General features: G+C 34.8%; 1 protein-coding gene across 1 annotated transcript in view; it reads left to right on the forward strand.

Moving 5' to 3' along the window:
• LOC141484731 (cytochrome P450 9e2-like) overlaps positions 1 to 16,600 on the forward strand; it is a 38,094-nt gene extending 21,494 nt beyond the window's left edge. The window contains exons 4-7 of the mRNA XM_074180019.1: positions 1,072 to 1,397; positions 6,935 to 7,142; positions 10,520 to 10,756; positions 11,864 to 16,600. Coding sequence (XP_074036120.1) covers positions 1,072 to 1,397; positions 6,935 to 7,142; positions 10,520 to 10,756; positions 11,864 to 12,300 — 1,208 coding nt within the window. The 3' untranslated portion in view covers positions 12,301 to 16,600. The remainder of the gene's footprint in view (positions 1 to 1,071; positions 1,398 to 6,934; positions 7,143 to 10,519; positions 10,757 to 11,863) is intronic.
• The last annotated feature ends 9,889 nt before the right edge of the window (positions 16,601 to 26,489 follow it).

Here is a 26,489-nt window from a genome sequence, read left to right on the forward strand (position 1 = left end):
TTCACGACGTTTCTATTATTAGTATCCACAATCGTCTTCGGGTGATAACTGCACTTATTCCTCAGAGATCTGACTATTTATAGGTCATTCGAGTGCTTTCACTTATCCCCTCTTCCCTCTCACCGTTTCATCGGTTTTAACGGAAACTGACGGTTTGGCGGGAGTTGGTCGTGTTCTGCTTGATTGATTTCAGTTTTTTGCTTTATATAATTGTTGTTTTCAGCTGACCTTTTCCATTTTTTTTAATTTTTCTACAGATTCTTTCAGGGATTCCAAATCAATTTATATCATATTAGACAATGGAAGTCAGAGCTAATGAAATGGAACATTATTGATATTGGTACGTTGTGTAGTAGCAGTTTGTTATGATCGAAATCAAAAGTATCACTAACCATAATAATAATTTAACTAATCTCTCAAAAATGTTTCATTCTAGAATGACACATTTTTGTTGAAGTTGTTATCACGGACAGTGTGACTATTCTCAAGTAACGAGTCATTCCATTCATAATTGAAAATTATTGAATTATTTTTGGGAAAGTTTTTGGCTTTCTACTACTCCATCTTGATACAGAAAAAGGATGAGGGAATCTTTCAAAGAAAGGAAGGAAGTCATCAATTTGAAAATAAGTAACTCTATACATGGATGTGTAGATCATGCAAAGAAGAAACTTTCAGACACAAACTGAAAGAAAGTCCTCCTGAAACAGCTACTTTCATATAAACATTGAATTACACGAAAAAAAAATCTATCTAAACAAATACTTCTATATGAACACTGAATTATACAGGAGATACTTTTTTCTACTCAGTTTGTATTTCAAACAATCGTTGTGGAATAAAAATCAGATATCATTCACACGAGTTCTACTTTGAATGAATGGTGTCAAATTGCACTTACATGGAACACTTTTACTTATTTTCAAATTGATTACTTCCTTCCTTTCTTTGAAGATTCCCTCATCCTTTTTTTGTATCAAGATGGAGTGGTAGAAAACCAAAAACTTTATTTCCCAAAATTTAATCACTCCTGAAAATATAACCCCTTCAATTTGAATTATTTTGTTATAGGTGAAAAATGGAGAGAAATGAGACCAATTCTGAGCCCTTCATTCACCAGTTCCAAAATGAAAATGATGTTTTACCTGATATCAGAAACTGCCGAACATTTTGTCAAATGTTTACTGAAGAAGAGTTCTGAGAAGATAGAAGCAATCAGTTTCTTTTCTCGTTTCGCAAATGACGTTATAGCTTCTTGTGCTTTCGGGTTGAAAGTTGATTCAATAAGTGATGAAAATAATCATTTTTTTCGAATGGGAAAAGCGATGACAGATTTCACTGGATTCTGGAAAAATTTTGCTTTATATGGATATCTCATAATCCCCAGGTTATGTAAGGTGAGCGTTTATCTCCTTTCTCAATGGCACCTGATACCTACTTTTTCCTTCAAGAAGTGTACCAGACCATGATCCATGATAAATGTTTTATCCAAAACAGTTTCAGACGTTCGGTAGAATTTCAGTTTCGAATTCCGATAGTCAGCAATAACTATGCTGAGACACTTCAATGAACAGAAATGTCCACCCCAATCTACCGCTTGGAATGAGGCTGGACATAGCAGAATAAAGGAAAGGAACCAGCTGCCCCTGCAGGAAAGCTCCCTCACTTGTGCACCTCCACGGAGGGAACCCCAAGAAGGTTGAATAAGCCGCGCAACGACAGTAATTTCGCTGCACCTTTCAAAACCTTCACGGAGGCCACCGTGAGACAAGTTAAGGTTGCCAAAGAGAGTGTGTGTTCGGCGAGTCTTGGCCTACACCTGCCAATATGAAGGAGATGTCTCCCAGTGACCTGTTCACCTTCCCAGAAAGGACAGGAATGACCATGATCTAGGAGGACAACTCCTCGAGAGTTGTTCTCCCTACTCTACAGATACCAGAATTGTGCTGAGTAAATTCCATAAATTGTGTTCACCAATAAATGAAACTAACCACATGGCCACTTTTTTTAAGGAAAAAACACAAGCACTACAAGAAAATCCTTCAGTCTCTTTAAGGGCGGTGCAATTCACGTTGGATTTGAATCGCTGGAGATTAAATTGATTTGTGAAAATATTCTCTGAAAGTTTCTCCCACATCAACGCAGTTCTCCAAATGAAAGAGTTTTTAAACAGTGAAATTCGAGGTGTATTGAGTTGAACCTCAACGATGAGCAGCCAACGTCCGTCGCGTATTTCTTCTATTTACCGCTCTTGGTGGAATGAAATGTGCCAAGTCACTCGAACACCTTCCGTGAAAGTATCTATAAAAGAGAGACAAATCTTCAACCCTTCGTCGATTTTTCAAACTATCAAAGTTGCAAATGATGTTCGTATCTCAATCCGGCAAATGGCTCTTTTCTGGATGGAATCCAGTAGCTTCAGGGTGTGCTGGGGGGCGGGGCTCCATACATGTGAATGATACTCTAAAGAAGGTCTTATCTGAGCTTTATAAAATAACAAAAGTGTGTACAGTTTTCTGGTTCGGAATGGTATTCCGAAGTTTTTGAGAAGCGGCTTCTGCAATTCCAGCGACATGATTGTGCCATATTGGTGTCCATTTTAACCTCCAACAAACGTATCGAAGCAGAAAGTGGTTTTACCAAATCATTTGCCAGAAATCGTATTATTCAAATACTGACGAACAGTATGAGTATATTGGGAAGATGCATCATTCTAGAATTTTCTTCTGTCATTTTATGTATCGACATGAGAGTTGTCATAAATTCCAGCTCATGTGTTCAGTTCCAAAAGATGCTTTGTGTGAATTTCATGAGCCAAATATAGAATTTCAATAAACCAAATCGGACAATAACATCGATCAACAACCCCTTTCAGAAAAATAAGTGTGCGGCTCAGGGCGCCCGGTAGAGGTAGGTAGGTCTGAAGTGAGTGGGTCTATTCGACTCTCCACCGTAACCCACAAGGGTTTATTGTGGCTCACACCTATTCACACTCGACCAAATAAACCCAAGCTTCTTAACGAAGCCGATTAGTTTGTATGGTGAGTGGTCTTTCAGGTCAGATGGTGAGAGCAGCGGGGCAGGCACAAAGTATATGCTTTGCTGTTTTCCATTTCCAGGCAGAGGCGACACACACTGTCTTCTGACAGTCCAAGTCTCTGCATATGTAAGAAGGCCTGTTAGACATCGTATTTCATCCCTACTGTTGTCCAACAACTGTTTGGTATCAAGCTTCGAAGGGTGAATAAACGCCTTTTAGTGAGCTAATCCTGAAAGATTCTGCCAGAAGTTCATGAATCTTCTTGCCATCCAGGTGTTCAGTGTTTGTTTAGCAAAGCCCAAAGCGATGCCAATTACAGTTTCAGGTCCAATGAAGCCGCTTGTAGCACCCTCCTTTGCAAGAGAATCAGCAGCTTTATTGCCTGCCAGGCCAGTATGACCAGGAATCCAGACCAGGGAAAATCCGTTAATTCTTCTTATCGAGGAGAGTCGTTTTTGGCAGTTTGCTACCAATTTAGACTTTGCTGGGTAGGAGCTTAGAGCTTTCAACGCCGCTTGACTGTCCAAGAATATTTTCATCGACTTGTGAGTGAGGTTGGATTTATCCAACATGATTTATTGTAGGAATGTAGGTAACTCTGCCCTGAGTCTGCGACTAAAAACACCTGCACCAGAACCGGAAAATGTTACTGATCCATCTATGAACCAACAACTATCTGCTCTTAATATTTCTTTCTTCCGGAGAATCCAGTCCTCTCTACTCGGGAGTAGTACTTCATAAGGCAGTTCGTAGTTGACAGTTGGAGGCATAAAGTCACAGGTCATTTCTAGAGTGCTATTACTTCCAATGTCAACCAACAGTCTGTTGCACTCTGCATTGAATTGATTTGTGCAATTGGTAATGTGCACAAGTCTGTATGCAGTCCCTCAAGCCTCTCTTTTCTGGAGAGGAGGTAGATCTAGAAAGATCTCCATGGCCGCTAACGGTGTGGTACTGATGGCACCACTCATAGTTAGACAAGCCTGTCTCTGTAAGCCAGAGAGCTTCGCTTCGGCCGTTTTCTGTAAAGCCTTCGCCCGGTAGAAGGCTTAAACTAATCTAAGTTGAACTATTCACTATTGAAATTGTTCAATTTGAGAAAAGCTTAGGTGATACTTAAATTTCATGTATATCAATATTATAATGTAAGGAATGGTTATTTATCAATAAAATCTTCTATTGAATATTTTGTGTATGTACATATATTATAGCTACCTCAAGCCAATTGTTACTTTTGTAGAAATAAATAATGATACCTACTAATAATGTACAGACACAACAAAACTATCATCATATTTTTCAAGCCACGTTTCACATAATGAAAGAATATTACGTGCTTGCCTGATCATGTTTTTATTCGTTTTTGGGGGGGTAGTATTTTACAGTGTTATTTATTTTATGTTTAAGTTGGGGCCCTGGTATAGGCTTATGCCTCTTCTGGGTAACAATTATTTTATCCTATATGTGCTAGTGTTTCTGAGTGATTTCCTTTAGTAGTTCGGGTGTCCTCGTCCGTGTCTCTGGTCATTATTCGGGGGGGGAGTAAGTTTGTATTGAGCCAGGTGTGGTGTGATTGGTCTTCAAGTTGAGTTCTCAGAGTGTTCCAGGGCGTGATCTTCCGCTATTGAATAGCTAATGGATATTCGTCCAGAATATTCTGGATCTGCTCCGTTGGATCTTCCACTTACCCCAGGAGTCTGGCTTGAGGAAATGGGAGCTTTTTCCGTGGTATCCTTTAGGCGCATTCGCTGGGCTTCCATGGGATGGAACTGTTATAGTTCCTGAAATCTCAAATTGATTGTCGTGATATCTATTTGGTTATATAAGTCATGAGAGGTTATGGATGTTTTCAAGATTCTTCTCTCGGTTCTTAATATTCTCTGGATTTGTCTTTGGGAGAGGGTGCTGTAGATCGTGGCTTTGTGGCCCATGACCAGTCTTATGAAGGTTTTGTAGATGTGTAAGAGTTTCACTGGTGAAGCTGATTATTGGAAAAACAGATTTTAAGGCAGACAGATCTACCGAGCTTGACATTCAGCACTTTTAGGAGATTGGCCCTTTTCCGGACTCTGTCCAGGGTTTCTCCAAGGTCGGTCTCCCAGTTGAGGGTACTCGTCGAAGTAACCTCCAGGTAGGACACCGAGTTTTGGAGGTGGAGATTCTCTCCTAACAGTCTGAGATTCAAGTGGTCGGTATTATGTTTGGGACGGGTGGTGGTGTTACGGTGTCTGAATAGAATGGTCTGGGTTTCAAGGGGGTTTATTTCGACTCACCACATGTTGTAGTTGCACCAGTGCTAATAGTGGTTTATTATTATTTGGGATTGTCTTTGTAGGATACGGGTGCTGGTGGTGGAGGTGTATAGGATTGTATCATCTGCATATTGTAGGATCTTTTGAATGGAAGGAGAGTCGTGCACATAGATCAAGAATAGGTTGGTGCAAGAACTGAGCCCTGGGGGACTCCGGCTTTGGGGATGAGAGGGAAGGAGGGGCCTTTTCGAGGTTTGGTGATAAGGATAGTATTTGCCTGTTTCCAAACAGATGGGAAATTTGCATGTTTCAAACATGCATCCAGGACGTGTAGGAGATGTGTTAGGGAGGAGTCGGGGAGGATTTTCAGAATTCGACGTTTAATAGAATCTGGTCCAGGGGCAGTATTATTTCCGTGGTGGATAGCTTGGAGTATGTCTTCTTCACTGAAGGGGGATCTTAGGGGGCAGTTTCGGTCGAAATTAACTTGATCGGGATGTCTGCCCAGATGAGCGACGACTTGTGGTTGTACGAAGTTCAAATGACGGTTGTCGAAGTGAATATTTTTCGGAAGCTGGAACGTACGTTTTAAATTTTCTCGGAAGGTTTTTGCTTTATTTGAGGGATTGTAAATGATGTTGCCATCAAGCTCGAGGTGACTGACGGTTTTTCGTTTTTGTCCTGTAATGAATTTATGCCAGAAAGCTATCCAGTCTCGGTAGCCTAAGATTTCGTCACCTCTTTTCACCTTTACTGAGTGAATTGGTTGATGAATACACAAATGCGGAAGTTGAGTTGGTTCCACTCTATTTTGACTGCTGTATAGCTTATTTTTGATGAGGGAAATTATGTAAGGTGGAAGAGGTAAGAGGTCAATTCTTCTAGTTGAATTTGGTGTGGCTATGTCGTCGTGCTTGCTGGTTAGATTTTTATAATACAGTCCATTGTACATGTCTAACGCACACTAAACACTGATCGTCTGTCAGATGAGAGAGGAGGAGCCTACCTTCCACTGACGTATGTGTGAGAGGAAGGGAAGCCAGACAAACTGGCGCCATCACGCATTAGGTAAAGAAACGGTTTACCCTCCCATAAGAAGTTATAATTTCAAAAAGTTTCACAAAAAATTCGGATTATATTTCAATCATTCACTGAATAACTCACAAAACTGCAAACGTTTGTCTAAGTCATCTACTAAATTTATGTTGAGCTCAACGTTCAACCAATACTGATACGATCCTAAACAGCAATCTATCATATCTTGCTAAATTCAACTACGAATTCAGAAACGTGTTTTCATTCATCCTGAATTTGCCCATTGAAAAATTATAGAATATTAGCGCTCCTTATTTCACTAGGTGTGAAATAGGAAATTTCAACTCACATAAACAATATTATACTCTTCCGTAGAGCAAAATATTGAATCTTGTTTTCATCATCTTTCAACAGTAGCATGTTGTGTGCGAAAATTCGTACCTGATGTATCACTTTTCCGTATTGAAACACTTATTTACGTATTGTTTGAAACGCCTAAGGAGAAATTTGCAATATATTTTTTCTTTCATCAAAATATAATTTGTATGAATTTCGATCTGAACAATTTCAATTTTTTTTTCACTCGCAAATATTTTCAATTCTTCAGATGTTGAATATCAAGGTGTATACAGAGAAACAGAGGATATACTTTCACGACCTCATCCATAGTACCATAAAAACAAGGAAGGAAAAAGGCATTGTGCGTTATGATTTGATACATCTACTGATGGAAGCGAAGGAAGGAAAGAAAAAATTAGAGAAGGAAGACAACCACATGAATACAGGTTACGCCACTGTACAGGAAGAAACTACAGGTAAATCATCAGAAATACCTAGTTTTTTGGTGAAGCTCTTAAATTCAGACAAAAATCCGATATTGATAAAGCTTATAAGGAAGCTCAATTTATATTTTATGGAGTTTGTGATACCTCTTCTGAGGTCTTCCATTTGTTTATCATTTGATTTCAATGAGATTCTCACTGAAAGTTCACTTCAGTTCATCCCAATCAATGTTTAACATTCACTTCCTGACAATGATGAATTTCGTTTACATATTCATTGGTCACTTCATAAACTGTTCCTGAGATAATTTCAACGTGAGCATTTCTCATTCTATCCATGAGTTCTGGTAGGAATGCTGTTCTACAGAACAGACTGACTAGATAAAAGCAATTTCTTTGACACTAGAAGATCCTGCATCTAGGAGACCTAGAGATACTTCACATGATTTTTTTTGGTATATTTTAATGTTGTCATCATTTTATATGCTAGCGCCCGAACATATCCTGAATTACTGGTCACTTTCTCATACAGAATATGGCGTGGTCTTTCCCCAGGTAATATTTTGTTGATGTCAATAGTTCCGAAAAGTCTCTAAAATCAATCACAGTTCACTCATTGCATGACGTCACAAGTGATCGCTGATTTCTCCCTCATAGTCCTCAGTTTGTCCTAGTGATGTCCTGAGAAGTCAAAAAATAAACCGAGGACACGATTGAGACGCCCAACGCAGTTCCCTATTGATCCCAAAATGGTTATTGTATAATCTGGAATCATTCTGAAGGAAACTGATTGACTAGGATGCATGATGATGTTGAATTTTACACGTATTTCTTCCTTTTATTACCTAACCTGCTCCACACAATGGTGCCAGTGCATGAAATCTAGGTGATGCTTTTTTTTCTGAAATCAGATCACTATCAATGATGGAGAAGAACCCTTTACATTGCTGGCATAATGCGGAACACTAATTAGGTCATTCAGGTCTATATAGTTTAGTATTCCTTACAGAGTGTATTGCAAAAAAGTCTATAGATATGTTCTGAGCTACATCTTCAGTGGAAGGTATGAAAGCTGTGATTGCTTTCCCGTAAGCTGATTCACGTATGACTTTCATGAGTTTCTGTATATTGAGAAACGTTTTTAGGAAAGTTATAGGAAACTTCACCTAACTAGTTGAAGAACGCAGTCGCAATAGACCCTATGGGCTTGTATTTGGCAACTATCCTTCTTGGATTTGAGATTAGCTGAAAAATTTCACCTGCCTCTGTCTTGAGAGTAGAGAAATAAAATATATCAAGGGAGATGGTTGATTAAGATTGAATTCAACTATACTCAAATTACACTCCATTGTGAGATTTTCAATTATCCGCAGCAATATTATACACTAGCTTCCTTAGGCGTGCGTGTTCATACTGACTCAATTCTGTATAATTGGTGCTTTTTGTTGTACAATAATTTGAATCATATGACCACTTACCTACTTAATAATATCTTTATCTTACATAAAAAATATTTTTTTTTTTATAAAAAGTATCCTACGTTACTTCTAATATCTCTAAGAACATAAGTACAGAATTTCATGATAAGTAGTTTTCGTGTGAAACCATAACAAACAAACTTACATTCGCATTTATAATATTAGTAGTGGTGTTAACAAGCTGTCGCACCCCTACGAACGACAACCCTCAGAAGTCGAAACTTGTGTGAGCTAAGGACTACCGAGGTCTTACCTTTTAACGTGTGATTCCTAACACGGGTTGGACGATAGCAAGTGAAAATCGATCGTTCAGCCTGCGGCTTGAACAAGCGACTCACACATTGGTCGATTGGGAGAGTGAACAAAGCACCCACGTCGAACCGGCCGGCTATCGACCTACCGGCCTATTGACTACCAAAAAACAATATAAATTTTTGGACAATAACCACAAGTCAACTTATATACTCTGATCTATTATACACTGAAGTTATGTTTTTATTGTTTTATATTCTTATATGGATAATTTTGTGAGAGAGAAATTTTCAGATTGAAACTAATTGCTGTCAACAACGATTACTAGGTAGATATTATTGACAGAAAATTTAGAAAACAAGCCACACAACATTGACATACTTTGGTAAACCCACCAATAATATAATTTTTTTAAAGAAGACTTGGACGTGACTTACAAAAGGAATCATGATTTTTTCAAAATTTTTTTTTCAAAACAAAGACATAATTTTAGTGTCGACTAAATCAATTGACTTGAGGTTCTTGTCCAAAAATTTATATCTGCCAAACGGGGTGAACCTTTTTTCAAAGAATAAAGGAACATAGGAACATAGGAGAGTTTCTTGATTGTGAAGACCAATTTCACATTTGCAAACCATCTTCTGGTCATAGGGCATGAGTTCAACCACGACGATGACATATAACATTCAAAAGAGAAAGGTTTGAAATTCATTTTTGGGAATGTTTTGATTACGTCTTGTTTCCCCATGACCACTGTGAACTATAGCAAATCCAAAGAGTTCTGTCCAATATATGCAATATTTCTGGGTTTTGGTATCATCTAGCGAATATTACTGGAGTTTCTTCCCAACACCAAATCGTTATTTTTACACCTCGACACGTGTTTCGATCACCAAGTGATCATCTTCAAGAGAAAGATAAAACTAGAAACTTCTCAAAATTAAAGCTATTTATGCTATTCAGGTACATCATACAGGTAGGTAATCAGTAATACCACCCATACAAGTGTACCACCCTAAATTAATTTTACAATTTGCCTATCTATTATTTTACAATATGTCCTTATGTATGTTTGAATGTTACAGCTATATATAGAACAATTTTCAGCTATATAGTTAGTATAGCTATAAGTTAGTTTCAAAATATTGCCTATCTAAATATATTTACAATGTGTCTTTTTGTAGTAATCAGTGAACTCAACAATATTATTTCAACAAGCTATATAGTATGCTATTTGGTATTGGTCCGTTATCGTTATTCATAATATTATTGTGTTTACTTATCTCTACACTCTCATAGGTATCTAGTTGCCTGTTGTTGTTAACTTGTCTAATTAATCTTAAAGAACTGAAATCTATGGAATGGTTTTGTTGCAAAATCTGATGGGCGACTGCTGATTTTTCAGGTCTTCCATATTTTGAGTGTGCTATGTGTTCTTTATATCTCACTTTAATAGATCTTTTTGTCTGTTCATAATATTTTGCATCGCAATATTTTGCATATTTTTTTCTAATTATGTCATATACAATACCCCTCGGGAAACCGTTAGTGGCTGCTATTTTCTGTATTGTGCGTTTTCCTTTTGTGAACCTATCATGTGTTAGAGGGAAAGTCAAAAGGCTTGGGAAGATACAATATTTGCATTCTGTGCTATATTAACAAAAAATGTATTCATTGCAGGTACACAGACGAGAAATATAACAGACGATGATATCGTTGCCCAAGCAATGATTTTCTTTTTCGCTGGTCTTGACCAAATGGCAATTTGTATGTCTTTCATGTGTTTTGAACTTGCTTCAAATCAGAGTATTCAAATGAGACTAAGGGCAGAGATTGAGAAAACTCTCTATATCAACGAAGGAAAGATAACATACGAAGCCCTCCTGGGAATGAAATATATGGATTTAGTTGTTTCAGGTTGGTGTTGTTTTTTTATGTAATTCTGGAACTTGATTGCATATCTCATGTTTTTGTAAGTTTGGAAAATAGTTATGGAAATGAAATTGAAAATGCAAGAGACCAAGAAGCTGTTTTCGACGCCCGAATGGTGTGGATGGTCAAAAAAAAATGTCTAATGAAGAATAAATGATTATTTTTCGCCAACTTAGCCGTATGAAAGGTTCTGTTAAGTCATCTTCAGCTTCAGAGGAAAGTTCAAGTTTGTCTTGTCAGTCATCAACCTTCAAACTCAGATCTATGAGAGTACTGTGCCTCAAAAACTGTGTGAAGGGCGCAAACGTGCTTTACAGTAAGCAACTTCCCAACTATTGGAGAGTTCATTGGAAGTCGTGAAGTTAAAGAAAAGAAACCGGACAAATACGACTAAAAAACAAGTGGAGAGTAATAAATTCAATAGAAAAAAGACAATGAGGGAATGTGAAACTATATTCATAGATTTTCATATAGCAGTCCTCAAAAACCAGTTTTTTTGAAAATAACAAGAAAAAAACGATTGGAGAGACTAAGAAGAAAAGTATCGTGAGGCACAACTAATTTGATGTTAGCTTCAGTGCAAAACTGTATGAAAATGTATTGCACAAACTGCATGGGCAAGAGGACAAATTTATCTCCAATAGAATAAAATTTGCCAATTTACGACCAAATTTTCTCTACGAGTTCAAATCAAACAGCTCGAAGAATGAATGGCATTTGGAAATAATAGTGTTAATGAACGCACTGTTCGTTAACGTTGGTTTGTGAAATATTGATTCGAAAGTTCCAGCCTTGAAGGTGGACATCAAAGATGGATCTGAAGTGGTCGACCTGCAGTAACTCAAAACAAGGGTTTTCAGGAACCAGGTGGATACTGACCCATCACCTAATATTGGACCCTATTCTCAGGACTCTTGTCGACATTTTTTGTATTATTCAAACAAAAGATTTTCACAAAAAGCCTTTCTCATGAATTGAGTTATTATTTCATGTTCTCTCATTGTTTTATAATCAATTCATATATCCCTACAATAACCCAAGCTTATAATTGTTGATGAGAAACGTCAATGTTGAAAAAATTTTTCTTTTCAGAAACCCTGAGGAAATATCCCATCAATGTAGAGGTTGACCGGCTCTGCAGTCGCCCATATACCATTCCACCAGCTGGTCCACTGGAAAAACCCTTACTCATAGAGAAAGGGACAGTTTTGTGGATCCCAATAGTGGCACTACATCATGACCCTAAATTTTTCCCCGAACCGAAACTATTTGATCCCGAAAGATTCAACGAAGGAAACAAATCAAAAATTGTGCCGAACTCTTATCTTCCATTCGGCATTGGTCCCAGAAATTGTATTGGATCAAGATTTGCACTTTTAGAAATTAAATTGTTAATGTTCCATTTGTTGGCCAACTTTGGAGTTGTTTCGATAAAAGAAACAGTGCAAAACTTCAATCTATCTAAGAGAACATTCAATATGCGCCCAGAAGGTGAACAACTGTGGTTGGGACTCGAGCCTATAAAATAATGACTTTTTTCCACTGAGTTGAGGATTGTAGTTTCTTAAATGTATGATGTGGATTCCTAAACATATACAATGAGGAAGAGGCAAATGTTCATATTCGATGATCTTCACTGTGATTTTTCCACATCAAACAACTCATCACGTGCTTTCTTGAAAATACTCTATGAACTTTGTTGTTTGGATAAATTATTGAAAACATGTGTTTTGGATTTGGTTTGAAGACAGTTGGTAGCTTTATACCACTAATTTCATTTCTGAACAAATCATTCACCGAAAACTTCAGTTATGACATGCTTTATACATAAAATGTAAGAGTTGACATGATACAAATTATCATAATTAATAAAGGATATGATGAGTTCCGATTGTATATGAAATAGTTCCAGAGTAATTAAATGAAAGTGATAATTACGAAGACATATATGAAGGAAATAATCACTACACAGGAGAAAAAATCAGATGTCTACATGCTAACATCTTAATTGTGCATAAAAATGTATACATGGTGTTTCAGAATTCGACGGACAAACTTATACCACGTCATTCCTCTTGCAAAATTATGAAAAATGAGGTAGGACATGTGTGTCCGGAAATGAGCCGTTTCAGAAATACAGGGCGTTGAAGTTGCAAAATAAAAAGACCCTTTTCGTCGTAGCTCTCGGACTAAAAGGAATAAATTAATGAAACTCAGCAAATCGATTACGAGCTAGAATGTGCTTCCTCCAGTGGTATGTTTGCTTCAGTATCAGTAGCCAGTGGCGTTCCAGCGAGATAATAGCTTATATTTCCCCCCTTATTTTTTACGCCACTGACTTTATATCCACAACCGTCTTTTTTTTGAATTCCTTGATCAATTTTACGTAAAAACCAAATAAACATTCACTATGAAAAAACCAGTAGTTTTCGAGAAAAATTGAGTTGAACTGATAGGTGCATTCTCATATGGGAATATTAATAATCGAGTAAAATAATCGAAATTCCAAAACCGAAATTATTTGAACTCTTTCATCATTCTACCATTCATTGTGTGCTTGAAAAATTATTCACTTCGTCGACATATTGCGGATTTTCTACCATTTTACCAACTTTATTTGCAGATATGTTGTGAGCCCGCAGACCTACTGAATGGCTTTACCTCGAGATTTATTTTTTAATAAAATGTTCCATCCAAACGATTTTCAAAGACAACAAAATTGAACTCAGAATGTTTTATCGAATTATCTTCTCTCACTGGGTAAAAATCCAAGTTTTATCGATTAACCAAAATACCATTACTTGTTTCAACCTTAGCCATCTACAATGTTTCCTGGGCATATCTATTATAGTTTTGTTAGATAACTGTACCGATATTCTCGAGTTCTTCAGCCACTGGTTGAATAGTTTCAGAATACATTCACGTGACTTATAACAATCTTTGATCCACCTAAGCAATGAGGATTACTTTATTCATTGACAACAATAAATTTGTTAGGGGGCTGTGGAAATGAAATGAAATTCGTATGACACTTCCAAGTTAACGTAGCTGTCAGAAAGTGTTTGATTGTGTATTTCGTATAATAAAAATGAATTTTCCATTCGAAGAGTTAGCGGACATGCACCTTATTTATGGAAAATCGGGACGAAATGGAAGGTTGGCACAAAGAATGTATCGTGAAAATTTTCCTGGAAGAAATAGAATTCCTAATTGGAAAACGTTCGAAAACGTGGACAGAAGACTCAGGGAAACAGGAAGTTTTTTAATTACCAGAAGGAATGCAGGTATACAGAGAACTGTAAGAAATTATATCACAGAAGAGGAGATATTGAACTATGCTGCTGAACATCCGTCTGAAAGTAGTAGATCTATAGCTAGAGTGCTGCATGTGTCTTCATCATCTGTTTGGAGGACTTTGCATGAACAGCAGTTATACCCATATCGACTGAGAAAAGTTCAGGCACTGAAACCAGAGGACTATCCAGATCGAATTGAATTTTCTCGATGGTTTTTAAGTATGTGGAGAAATAATCCGGAATTTATCAAGCAAGTTTTACACACTGATGAGGCAAAATTCACAAGGGAAGGTATTTTCAATTCTCGCAATAGCCATATTTGGGCCGAGGAAAATCCTTTTGCTATTCATCCTCATGGCCATCAAACAAAATTTTCATTGAATGTTTGGGCAGGAATAGTAGAAAACCGTTTAGTTGGTCCTTATCTTTTACCAGATAATTTGATTGGGGATAGTTATAGCACTTTCTTGGGAGAAGTATTGCCTGAATTGTTAGAAGATGTTCCTCTGAATATCCGGAATGGAATGTGGTTTCAGCACGACAGTGCTTCTGTTCATTTTTCGTTAGCTGCTAGAGAGTACCTAAATCGGAAATTCGGTGACAATTGGATTGGTCGAGGTGGACCCCACACATGGCCTGCCAGATCACCAGATTTGAATCCTGTTGACTATTTTCTTTGAGGTCATATGAAGTCACTGGTTTATGAAACAGAACCAAAAAGCCAAGAAGAATTAGTCGCCCGCATTCAAGCTGCATCGATAACGATTGCCGAAAATTTAGAATCATTTGAAAAAGTGCGATTTTCTATGTTGCGCCGTTGCAGATCGTGTATAAGTGTTGACGGAAAAAAATTCGAACAATTACCCTATTGATTATTCATCAGATGTTCTCATTATTATTCAAAAGCACATTTGAATTTTCAATGTAAATTTCAAAAAGAAATTCGTGTTTATGACTCACTGTTCTAGAATTTCAACAGTATTGTTTCTTATCACATTATCTAAAATATGTGTAGAGAAGGTATATTTTGAACATGATATTTCTACTCAAAGATGAATTATGAGTACCGACATCCAACTAAGAGTTATGTAATTAGCTGTAAATAGACAACTTCCATTTCTTCATTTATTTAAAAAACTTCATTTACTGACTAGAGTTAGCGAAGATCTTATCAGATGGTTATTCAAATAAATTGACTTCTTCCAAATACATTTCTTTTTTTCAGGCGTATAATTAGAGTCTACTGGAAAAATTTTGTTTTTCGGCTTCATCTGTGAAAATTTGAAAACACTGTATACTTTGAGAATGTTTTTCATTTTCTTATTAATGAATATTCTTCAAGATACTTACGATTCTACAAAGAGAAGTGTGATTTCACGAATGGGAAAGACAGGAAAATTGTGAACAAAAAATAATTTTCCCAAAATCCAGAATAATGGTGTTATTTTAGGATTATTGGAGCCTAACTCAGTCGAGATTCCGAATGATCGCAAATTTTATTTGGGGTCACTTTTTTTCAGATCACAAAGTCACTCGAAGATCTGAGAACAATGAAAACATTTCAACAATGAAATCTATTGACAAGCACGAAAATAAGCTTCAAGAGTTATGATTTGTCATTACAATATGCTAAACATAACAAAAATTGGTACGATGATAGAAAACCCACAATAATTACAATCACTTGCAAGCGCTAAATTAATGGTAAAATCATAAAAGAGTTCAAATAATTTTGGTTTTGGAATTTCAATTATTTTAATCGATTATTCCCATATAAGAATGCACGTATCAGTTCAACTCAATTTTTCTCGAAAACTACTGGTTTTTTCATAGTGTATGTTTATTTGGTTTTTACGTAAAATTGATCAAGGATTTAAAAAAAAAGACGGTTGTGGATATAAAGTCAGTGGCGTAAAAAATAATGGGGGAAATATAAGCTATTACCCCGCTGGAACGCCACTGGCTACTGATACTGAAGCAAACATACCACTGGAGGAAGCACATTCTAGCTCGTAATCGATTTGCTGAGTTTTATTAATTTATTCCTTTTAGTCCGGGAGCTACGACGAAAAGGGTCTTTTTATTTTGCAACTTCAACGCCCTGTATTTCTGAAACGGCTCATTTCCGGACATACATGTCCTACCTCATTTTTCATCATTTTACAAGAGGAATGACGTGGTATAAGTTTGTCCGTCGAATTCTGAAACACCCGTAAACGAAGTGAGTGACACTTCGTTTAGTATGAACAGTTTGAATTTGCCGCGTATTAACTTAAGTATAATTTATCTGTGAATTCGTTGAAATCTATAGATCTGTCGGTCACTGGTCTCCATGTGACGAATATGTAGGTTATGTTAAAGAAGATATTGTAATTCAAACATTTAATTAATAGGGACTGGTGAAGCAATATCTTCAAATTTTGTATCTCTTTTCAGGTGAGTTTATGATTAAGTAATGTTGAAGAATGTTTTGTTGAAAGTGTAATGACAGGTTTATGTAATAAAATCCTCCTCTCTTTTCAGAGCAACTCAATTTTACTTAATTTTACAATTTTACTGTTCCCCAGAATATCTAAGGATAATTATGAAACACATTATGAAACAACATTTCTATAGCTGGTTTCTAAAAATAATGGAAAAGTTCAGATTCGAGTTCATGGTGAAAAACTTTTGGGAATTGCAAAACAAAAAGCAAGATTTGAAATAAAAAATATACAAACCTGGAAATAGAAACAGTTTCATAAAGAATAATTCTGATTTCATTAAAAACGAATCCGAAACAGAGATCTCCTGGTGAGTTTCGATGTTGTGAGTTGCTTAACCAATGTTCCGGTTGATGAAAACCGAAGAATTGTACAAACTTAGTTTATTGAAGAATAATAGTAATTCGAATAATGGAACGAAACTAACTGTGAAAGCTATTTTGGAGCTTCTGAAAGTATGTACCAATGAAACTTTTTTCAGTTCATAGATGATTTTGATTAACAAGAATTTGTAATGACAATTGTTCATCCTTGTCACTGATTCTGAGTAACATTTTCATGAAGCATTTAGAAAAAACATACATCGAAACTCACCAGAATGGCCAAAATATATAGTAGAAATATGTTGATGTATGTTTTCGCTATCTGTGACCATAACCCAAATGATATCAACGTTTTCTTGAATTATTTGAATACAAGAGAATCCAGAAAAAAATGCACGTTGGAAAAGCAAGATATTGATCAACTTTTTTTTCTCGAGCTTGGCAAAAACTTGATAAATACTCTTGATACGAGTGTTTATCGAAAAGAAACTCATACTAATGGATATCTCCACTATATATCTAATCATCACCCTAGCGTAAAGAAAGGTACCTATATATAGATATTTAGTTGATACGGCAAAATCAGTTTGCAAATCAGTTTATAATATGAAAGAGGAAATAACTTTCATTGAAACGGTTTTGTAGCAAAACGCATATCCTGAGCAAATTGTGGGAAAAATTTTCAATGTAGTTGGTAAACATATACAGATTCCACAATCATCACAAACCCAACAATACTCATACCTCACAACTAATGTCATACCTTATGTTTTCGGTTTGTCTGAGAAATTGAGACGCATCAGTTATAGAAATAATGTAAGAACAACTTTTAGAACTAACAACACATTGAGATCTTTTTCAATACAAAGTAAACCCGAAAATATGGTTCAAGAACAAAAGACTGTATTCACAATATATCTTGTTTCTGAGGAAAAGTTATATAGGTGAAACCTCAAGACCCTCTAGATGAGAGAAAAAATTTCCATCGTAAATATATAAGAAGAAGACAGATGACAGGATCGGAGATAGCGGAGCATATTCTGAAATCATCTGGTGGAACAAAAACTATCACCAAAGAAACTCATGAATAAATAAAAAAGATCAAAGAATTAGCAAATATTTTTTGAACAGGTAACAAATAAGTTTCAAATATCTGTGCAAATGGGTCGTACCTGGTTACCATTGATAATACAAGAGGTTGAGAACATAAAAAAGAATCTCAAGTGAATTCTCAAAAAACCTCTAGCATATATATTCATTCTTTTGAAATTTTTCTAAAGAATTGAAGCTATTTACAATTTGGGGCGAAGGTTTCAAAGTGAATTTTGGGTTCTGATTACGTAAAAAGATTGTTTTCTGAAACGTCGGCCATTAAAGAGCGCTATGTTTGGGAATTCAATTTCTCAATTGATTTTTTCCAATTCGAAGGCAAAATTCATGAATATAACAAGTTACTGATGAATACGCAGTAAGTTCTCGGAATGAACTTTTCAGTTTGCCCTTTATTTATCCTTCAGCAGATTCTCTATTTATTTAGCCTTGTTTATTATTCAGATTGTGGAAGGTTATATACCCAAGAAAGAATAAGAAGTAACAAAATATCTCTTCTTCATTGATGTATTTATTAGATATGACATTCCATATGCTCATAATGAGGAAAGAAATAATAACCCGCAGACCACGGCCGAAAACCCCAGAAAATAGCATTCACACAATAATCACCAGCCGCGAGTTCACACCCTTTAAAAAATATAATTTTATCAAAAATGATTTAATTTCAAATGTGTAGCTGCTCAAACTTTCATAAAGAAAGAAGTACCATTACGGAAAGTATGAATGTAATTCTTTATTTTACACAACTGTCAAAAATTCGAATGATGTGAAAATGATTTGAAAATTTGATTTATAAATGATTAAACCAGCAGGTATATACTTTTTAGAATTATTGTTGGAATATTTGCAGGCAGAGGCGCATTATATTCTCATGAAAAAACGTAAGTATATACAATAATCAACTTCAATCTCCTGCTACTTTCATGATTGACGAGCAATCAATCTGATGTAAATCTAAAAGCACCATACAACTCAATTCGGTTACTCCGACAAAGGATGCAACAAAATGTTCACTTGCAAGTTCAACCATAAAAAAATAATACCTTCAGAAGAAAGGTAGACAAGAATAAAGACAAAATTTATTGCTCAACATGATGAGCATGATGATAGGACTGAACTTTCTAAAAAATCGTACTATAAGTTATAGTGCAGTACGCGAAGCGATTTAGTAAGGTTCAGAGCAATCGGGTAAATTACGGATATGCGGTTGATTAGTACCACTAGATGGAGTGACATTTTTCAATTATGGAATATCATTGACTTAAGGTCGATGATGGTCACTATCTTGCACTGATGAGTGGCTAATGAGCCAAAAACCGGTCTGCAAGTGTTTCCAAAATTGAAGGTCGACTCTTTCAGTCGTATTGCCAATTGAATTTGCAGGAAATTTTCTGTGAAGATTTCTGCACTGACGCTTGTCTGATATAATCCAACGCCCTTCGTGGCATTAGCCAGGGGAGTAGTTGTTTTCTGATTGGCGTCAGTCCATTCAACCTTCTGTGCAGGTAGGTATATTCGAGACTGGCTTGAACGTTTAAAGTTCATTTCTTCAGATTTGTTTACTGCCAGTCTTCAAGCATAGCCCAGTAACTAATAAGAAAGATTGATTTTTATTTGTTCACATATTATTTAGTTTTGATATAATTCAATTACAAAGCTGAGATGTTTTCTGTATTCTTCGGACACCTCCTCTCTTATTAATGGCGAAATTACAGGACTTTCAATATTTTCAATTACGTGTCAATTACGATGATGGATCATTACATCAGACAATATTTTGCATTTTGCATATTTTGCATATAGTAGATATGATTTTCAAATCGATTCATTTTTTAAACAAATCAATTTGTTGGTTTCACTGGCTGTGCAATATTCTTTATTGCAACAAAACACGAGTTTTTTATGTTTTGAACTATCAGAATACTATGATCACAGCCTCCTATGATTGATGCTTGTTGACGCTTGTTATGAATTCCATACTATTGAATCGCGCATAACCCACACTGATGAAAACGCAGAAAAAAAACAATTTTCTACCACTTTTTTTGCAAGCTAATGATATAACAACACTTCCAAAATACAAATCATGAAATTATAAAAGAATGAAAATTAATTGGCGCTCCGGGGCGACTTCATAGATTCCAGTGGCGCATTTGCTTTTTCAGCTGCAGGAAAACCCGAAAAAACCTATACTTGTTTTCTCATAACAGTCAGTTAGTTTGGCGCATGTTTGGTAATACAGTCGACCATCACTTGTTAGGAGTTCTATTTTCAGATGATTCAACAATATGCTTTGCACGGACTGGTTATTAATCATATTAGGAAACGCTAGTTGAAATTCCAGTAATTCACATACGTTTTTGCTACCTCTTGAACATTTGTTACAAAGTAAACAAGTGAGGATTTTTCCAGCAAGAAATTTACACACATAGTATGACATAGACTGCATGGAATCATTCAATCCGGAACGATCAGGGGTATTGATTCTGCTATTGTTTTGCTCACGAAGAATATTCAACAAGAACTCCAAGAATTCGGAACAATCCTCTTGTTGTCCTAACAAGTATTTAGTGGACTTCAAAGACTCCAAAAAATTGGTTGGAAAGAAAGATGATACATTCTTACGAAACTGCAGCTGCATGAACAGGTGTTTGAGTTTGGTGAATAAGAAATAAACTTTCTCGTTCTCGTTTATCACTGAAACCTCGTTCTGGAGATTCTTCGTCATGAACATCACTTGTAAAATTCCATGCATGTACCACTTATAGTTACTCAAAACTTATGTAAAATTGACGGATATACTATTTTCTATCTTGAAATGGTATTATTCCCATGCAACTATAATGAAAATAATTTGTATTGTTTCGAATGGAAAAATAAGTTTTTAAAATATTTGATTTCTCACCACAATTCGATGTGGAATTTTCTTATAAATTATTCATGATTTCGAAAAAATTTTCGAAAATAATTTGACCTCTAGTGGTATTACAAGTGAAAATATTGAACCCCTTGTTGATGAATTGCCACTAATAACGCTCAGAACAATATATTTATTTTCAACAAGAAGAAGCTTTGCCTAACAAAACTGCAATCGTCACCAATTTTTTGCCTACAAATTTTGGTAATAATTTGATAGCCAACCAAGGACCCAACCGTTGGCCGGCCAGGTCACCGGACTTAACGCCTATGCACTTTTACCTTTGGGGAAGGTTGTAATATCTCATTTTTGAATTGGCGATCAATTTTAGATACCAATTGGAAACAGCAGTGATGCAAAGTTTTGCATCACTTCTATTGAACTGATCAATACAAAAAAAAGGTGGTTTCCATCAATAACCATTAATATTTCATTTGGAAAAATAAGTTTTAGTGCTTTGGTATTGACTTCATAGAAACAAAAAAATTTTGAGCTTTAAGGCAAGTCTCTTACGGCAAAACATCGATGTCTACCAGTGAGGTAAGTGTAATTTGTTACCATTCATTTAAAGTAGAACTTTGTGTGAATGATATCTGATTTTATTCCATAACGAATGTTTGGAATACAAACTGAATAGAGAAAAGTACCGTCTTTATAATTCAGTGTTCATATAAAAGTATTTGTTTCGAAAGAATGTTTTTACTTTCGTGTAATCAATGTTTATATGAAAGTAGCTGTTTCAGGAGGGCTTTCTTCCAGTTTGTGTCTGAAGGTTACTTCTTTGCATGATCTACACATCCATATATAGAGTTACTTATTTCAAAATTGATTATTTCTTTTCTGTCTTTGGAAAATTCCCACATTTTTTATATTAAGATGGAGTATTAGAAAGCCAAAAACTTTCTTTCCCAAAAATTAATCACTTCTGAAAATATAACCACTTCAATTCAGAAAAAAGCAACTTTTCGATAATGCACATCTTCGAAAAATATTGCGTAACTCAGAAACGATGATAGATATCGATACGCGGTTTTCACCATTCGGTTTGTCTGAAATTTTACAGCCAAAAGTTTTCATTAATTCAACTAGTTTGAAAATTGGAGTTTGTCTTTGAAAGAGTCTAATTTGGCCCACTCTACATAAAAACCATATAGATTTTGACATTTTGGCAGAAGAAACTTCATTCTAGGTTCAATATACAGGCCTCCCAATACTTATAGTTCAACTTTTTCAAATGAATGAGCGTATACTGATTGAGGTTGAGGTGAAATAATGAGAAGCATGGGAAATTACAGTATCGATTACCTTCCAATGTGTCTGCCATCAATAAATGATTTGATATATTACTGATTATTTCAGTTTGCAGCAAATAATTGCAGAATACACACTTCTCATGAATTTCAACACTACACTATTTTGAAGTTCAGGATTTCGGCATGTTGAAGACAAATTTGGTGAAAAATTCTCCTATTTATTGCATATGCCCAATTTTCTTACTTTTCGTTATTCATCTAGTATAAATTTGAATCATTTCCATTTTGTTCCCTTCAAAGTAGTCCCCGTCAGATATAGTCTGTTTCACATGTACTCGATTTACCTCTTTTTGGTGACATTTTTCAGCCCTGTCCAAAAATTACGACCAAGGTGTCATTCGATTTGTATTTTTGCCTAGAAAGTTTAAGGAAAGGTCCGAAAATGCGCCGATAAAGATTACAAAAGTTATAAACAATTAAGTGAAAAAAAAATAAGTTGGGCTTTAGTTTTTTCTTAATATCTAGGAAAATTTTCAAATTTTTGGAAATTTGAAAAGAGATTTGAAAGGATCAATGATTTTGCGTGAAAAAAGTCCGACTCCCGAAACTGTATCTCGATTATTTATAATTTTTACAGAGCCCTGAAAATAGAGCCAAAAGCGGGTAGTCTGGCTTCCGCGCGCCTTTCGTCACTCTGACATAAAAACAAAAAAAATTATTCAAACATATTAAATGAAAATATTAAAGAATGAAAAAATTCATGTGATGTTGGGATACATCAATAAACAATAATCCGCAGTCAAAAAATTTTTATCCCAATTTTAACGTTAATTATAAATTTGTTAATTAATAACTTTTTCTGAATTGAAAGTTAATATAAAAATCCATATAATTATTAAACTAAAACCCCGGCATTTTTTCCTTTGGTGAAGTTATCTTTAATATGCAAAAAAATAGATTACCGTTGCCAAAATAAAATAATTGTTATTTTTTATTTTTTATTAACAATTGAAAAATATAATTTTATGAAAATACATTACAATTTTTTTCATTGTTTCAATGTCTAATGGCTAAAAACTAATTAATAATATTTTTTGTTATTTTTTTACAGCTATTGTTAATGAATTCATTATAAACAAATACATTGTGAGCAATTCGAACATTTTTTTTGCATTATGTTAATTAGAAAAAATCATGATTTTTAGAAAAAAAATCGTTTCTTAAAAAAATTTCTTTGTTGCTAAAAAATGCGTTTGTTAATGAACAATTGTTTTTATCTTTTTTTTAATTGTTTATTAAAAAAATTGTTATGAACAAATTATTTTTGTTTTCAATACTCTGTTCTATAATAAAAGTAACTATGTGTTTTTTTTTAATTTATTCTATTTTTTATAAAACTTTCAATATTGTGATACCTTGATACTTGTCATTCACTCCTTCGCTTTTATAATCATAATAACTTTTAAACTATTGCAGTTATGACAAATATCCTTCAAGTCTTTTTTGTTCATTATGAATTTATTAACAATTTAAGCTTTTTACTTAAGTTGTAGTTCTATTATTTATTCAATTATTGATCGTTGTTTATTGAAAAAAGAAAAATTTCAAGTTTTCAGGGAATTTACTAAATCAAAAACATACTGAAAGTTATTTTTAAATTTCATTAAATCATGTTTAGTACAGTTAAAAGTTTTTTATAATTTTCATTATTTTTTTTGTAATCTTTCAGATCGTTTTAGTGGCGGTGGCTCATCATCTGTGGTTTCTTCTGTATTTTCTTGTCGTGATGTTCTTTGAACTTCCTCCTCTTCGACTTCTTCAAGTATCGATCCACAGTATTCTTGAACTCCTACTGGAAAATCTCGATAATCATTGAGGTCGTCTTCATTTCCATCGGGATTACTATCGATAGCATTTAATCGACCGATCATAATATCAGTATCATCATTGTCATCATCAAGTGATGGCCTTATACTGTTAGAACATGTTTCACGTTTACAATTTTTGCATAAAGATGAGCAAGGAAGCCCAGCTTTGTTACATCCACATCGATTATTACACTCTTTTATGCAGGCACAATTAACCAGCTTAAGTAAGTCGTCAGGCGCCAGTTTTTCCGTTGTTTTTATCGGCAGAAACATTGATTCAGATCTGATCCAACCCCAATCTTCCGGATTCAAATTATAATTACCAATCCAAAACTGAACTTGGTAATACGTTCTGAATGAGTGTGAATGTGTTGCTATTGTTGTTGGAGGTAAAGTTGCTAAGTTGATCGCAGTCTTCGATTTCGCAATCATACTTAAGAATCGAGAAACACGACACTGGCATGATCTGGCGTACAAGACCAGAATATCTACTTCGATATCTTGACGAGAGGCATCGGGATTATAGAAGACTTCCACGTATTGCATCAGCTGAGGATTTTTATCTATAATATCCAGCAATTTTTTTCCCTTTGCCGAAAATAGCGCTCCTTGTATCGCATCCTGTAAAGGCATGCGCAAACAGAATGATATTTTTCAAGTGCTTATTATTTCTGGTTTCATAAATAACATCCAACTGTTTGGTAGATCGTGGTTTCCACATTGTAATATTTGAATTCTCTGGTGTGAAAGCTATCAATAAAGAAGCAAGATCTACATCAGTCCCAATTACAAAAATTTTTTTATCTGGATTTTTTTCGGCAAGGTCTATGGCTGTTTGAATAATCAGTGTATCAGCATCTTCTTTAGCTTGTTTGATTGTTAAGTTTGTGTCGCCTATAAGCGCACTCTTCAATTTAGTAATGAAACGTAACTTGTTCCTTTCATTAGCTGAAAACAATTATTTTTTCTTTTTGGTTAGCTTCATATCTATTTAAAAGGTGATTTCAGGAGTAACTTTTTTGGAAACTCTTTGGAGCGAATAAAAAAAAAAGTATCAAGGTATCACAATATTAAAAGTTTTATAAAAAATAAAATAAATAAAAAAACACATAGTTACTTTTATCATAGAACAAAGTATTGAAAAAAAATTAAAATAAATTGTTTATAACATTTTTTTTTAATAAATAATTAAAAAAAGAAGAAAAAAAGGGTTTTTTCAAAACCTTGAGAAACAAAAGAATTTATGATTAAAAAAAAACGGTTCGTTAATTTTAAAATTCAGTTGCAAAAAACGATTGTTAATTAACAAACGCATTGTTTAGCAATGAAGAAATTTTTTTAAGAAACCATTTTCTTTCTGAAAATCATGATTTTTTCCCATTACCATAATGCAAAAAAAAGAAATTCCAATCGCTTATAAACAATGTATTTGTTTATAATAAATTCATCAACAATAGCTGTAAAAAATTAAAAAATATATTAATTAGTTTAATTAATTAGTTTTCAGCCATGAGACATTGAAACAATGAAAAATTAGAAAAAAAAATTTGTATTGTATTTTTTATAAAATTATAATTTTCAATTGTCAATAATAAAATAGAAAATAACAATTTTTTATTTTGGCAACGGTAATCTATTTTTTGCCTATTAAGGATAACTTCACCAAAGGAAAAAAATGCCAGGGTTTTAGTTTAATAATTTTAGGGATTTTTACACACACACACACACACACACACACACACACACACACACACACACACACACACACACACAAACACACACTTTTCTAACTTAGTAAACAACAGAAAATACGAAAATAAAAAAAATATTTTCTGAAGAAGGACAAACTGATATCTGTTTCATAAAAAACAAAAAAACCGAGGGATTAGTTACTGCTATGATATAATAATTTCTTACTTAGCTATTCAAAGATTGGCTGAATTCTTATGCCCGTTAGGGTATGCACAAACAAAAATAAATCTTGATAATTATCAAAAATAATAATGGGAATTATTCTACTTTGGACCAAGGTCCTTGATTATATTAGATTAGATTAATATGGGGCTTCTGTGCTGAATAGCCACTACACTGCGACCTTTACAGGTCTATTGTGTGTGCTCTCATGTATGCTAGAGTTCCTTGTCTAGGCCCGTCCTTGTAACTAGACCCAATAGGCCAGACCTCAAGTCCTCCATATATTGAGAGAGTTGTGGTTTTTCCTTCCCTAATGTTGCAAACCTTTTCCTTGACAGACCTTCGCAATACCATAATATGTGTACGGAGATTTCCTCATCCTCTTGGCAAAGCCTGCATAGGGCTGTGTATGCCAGTCCGATGTTGTTCATGTGTTTGTTGAGTCTACAGTGTCCCGTCAATAGCCCGACCAGAACTCTAGTTGATCGCCTATTCAGACTTAGTAGGTACTCCGTAAATTTTGGCGATGGCTCTTTAACGAACTCTTCGGT

This window comes from Leptinotarsa decemlineata, unplaced genomic scaffold (assembly GCF_025532065.1).
Source record: "Leptinotarsa decemlineata unplaced genomic scaffold, Ldec_3_MD MMD2_P_RNA_scaffold_2, whole genome shotgun sequence".
In the NCBI taxonomy this organism is placed as follows: domain Eukaryota; kingdom Metazoa; phylum Arthropoda; class Insecta; order Coleoptera; family Chrysomelidae; genus Leptinotarsa; species Leptinotarsa decemlineata.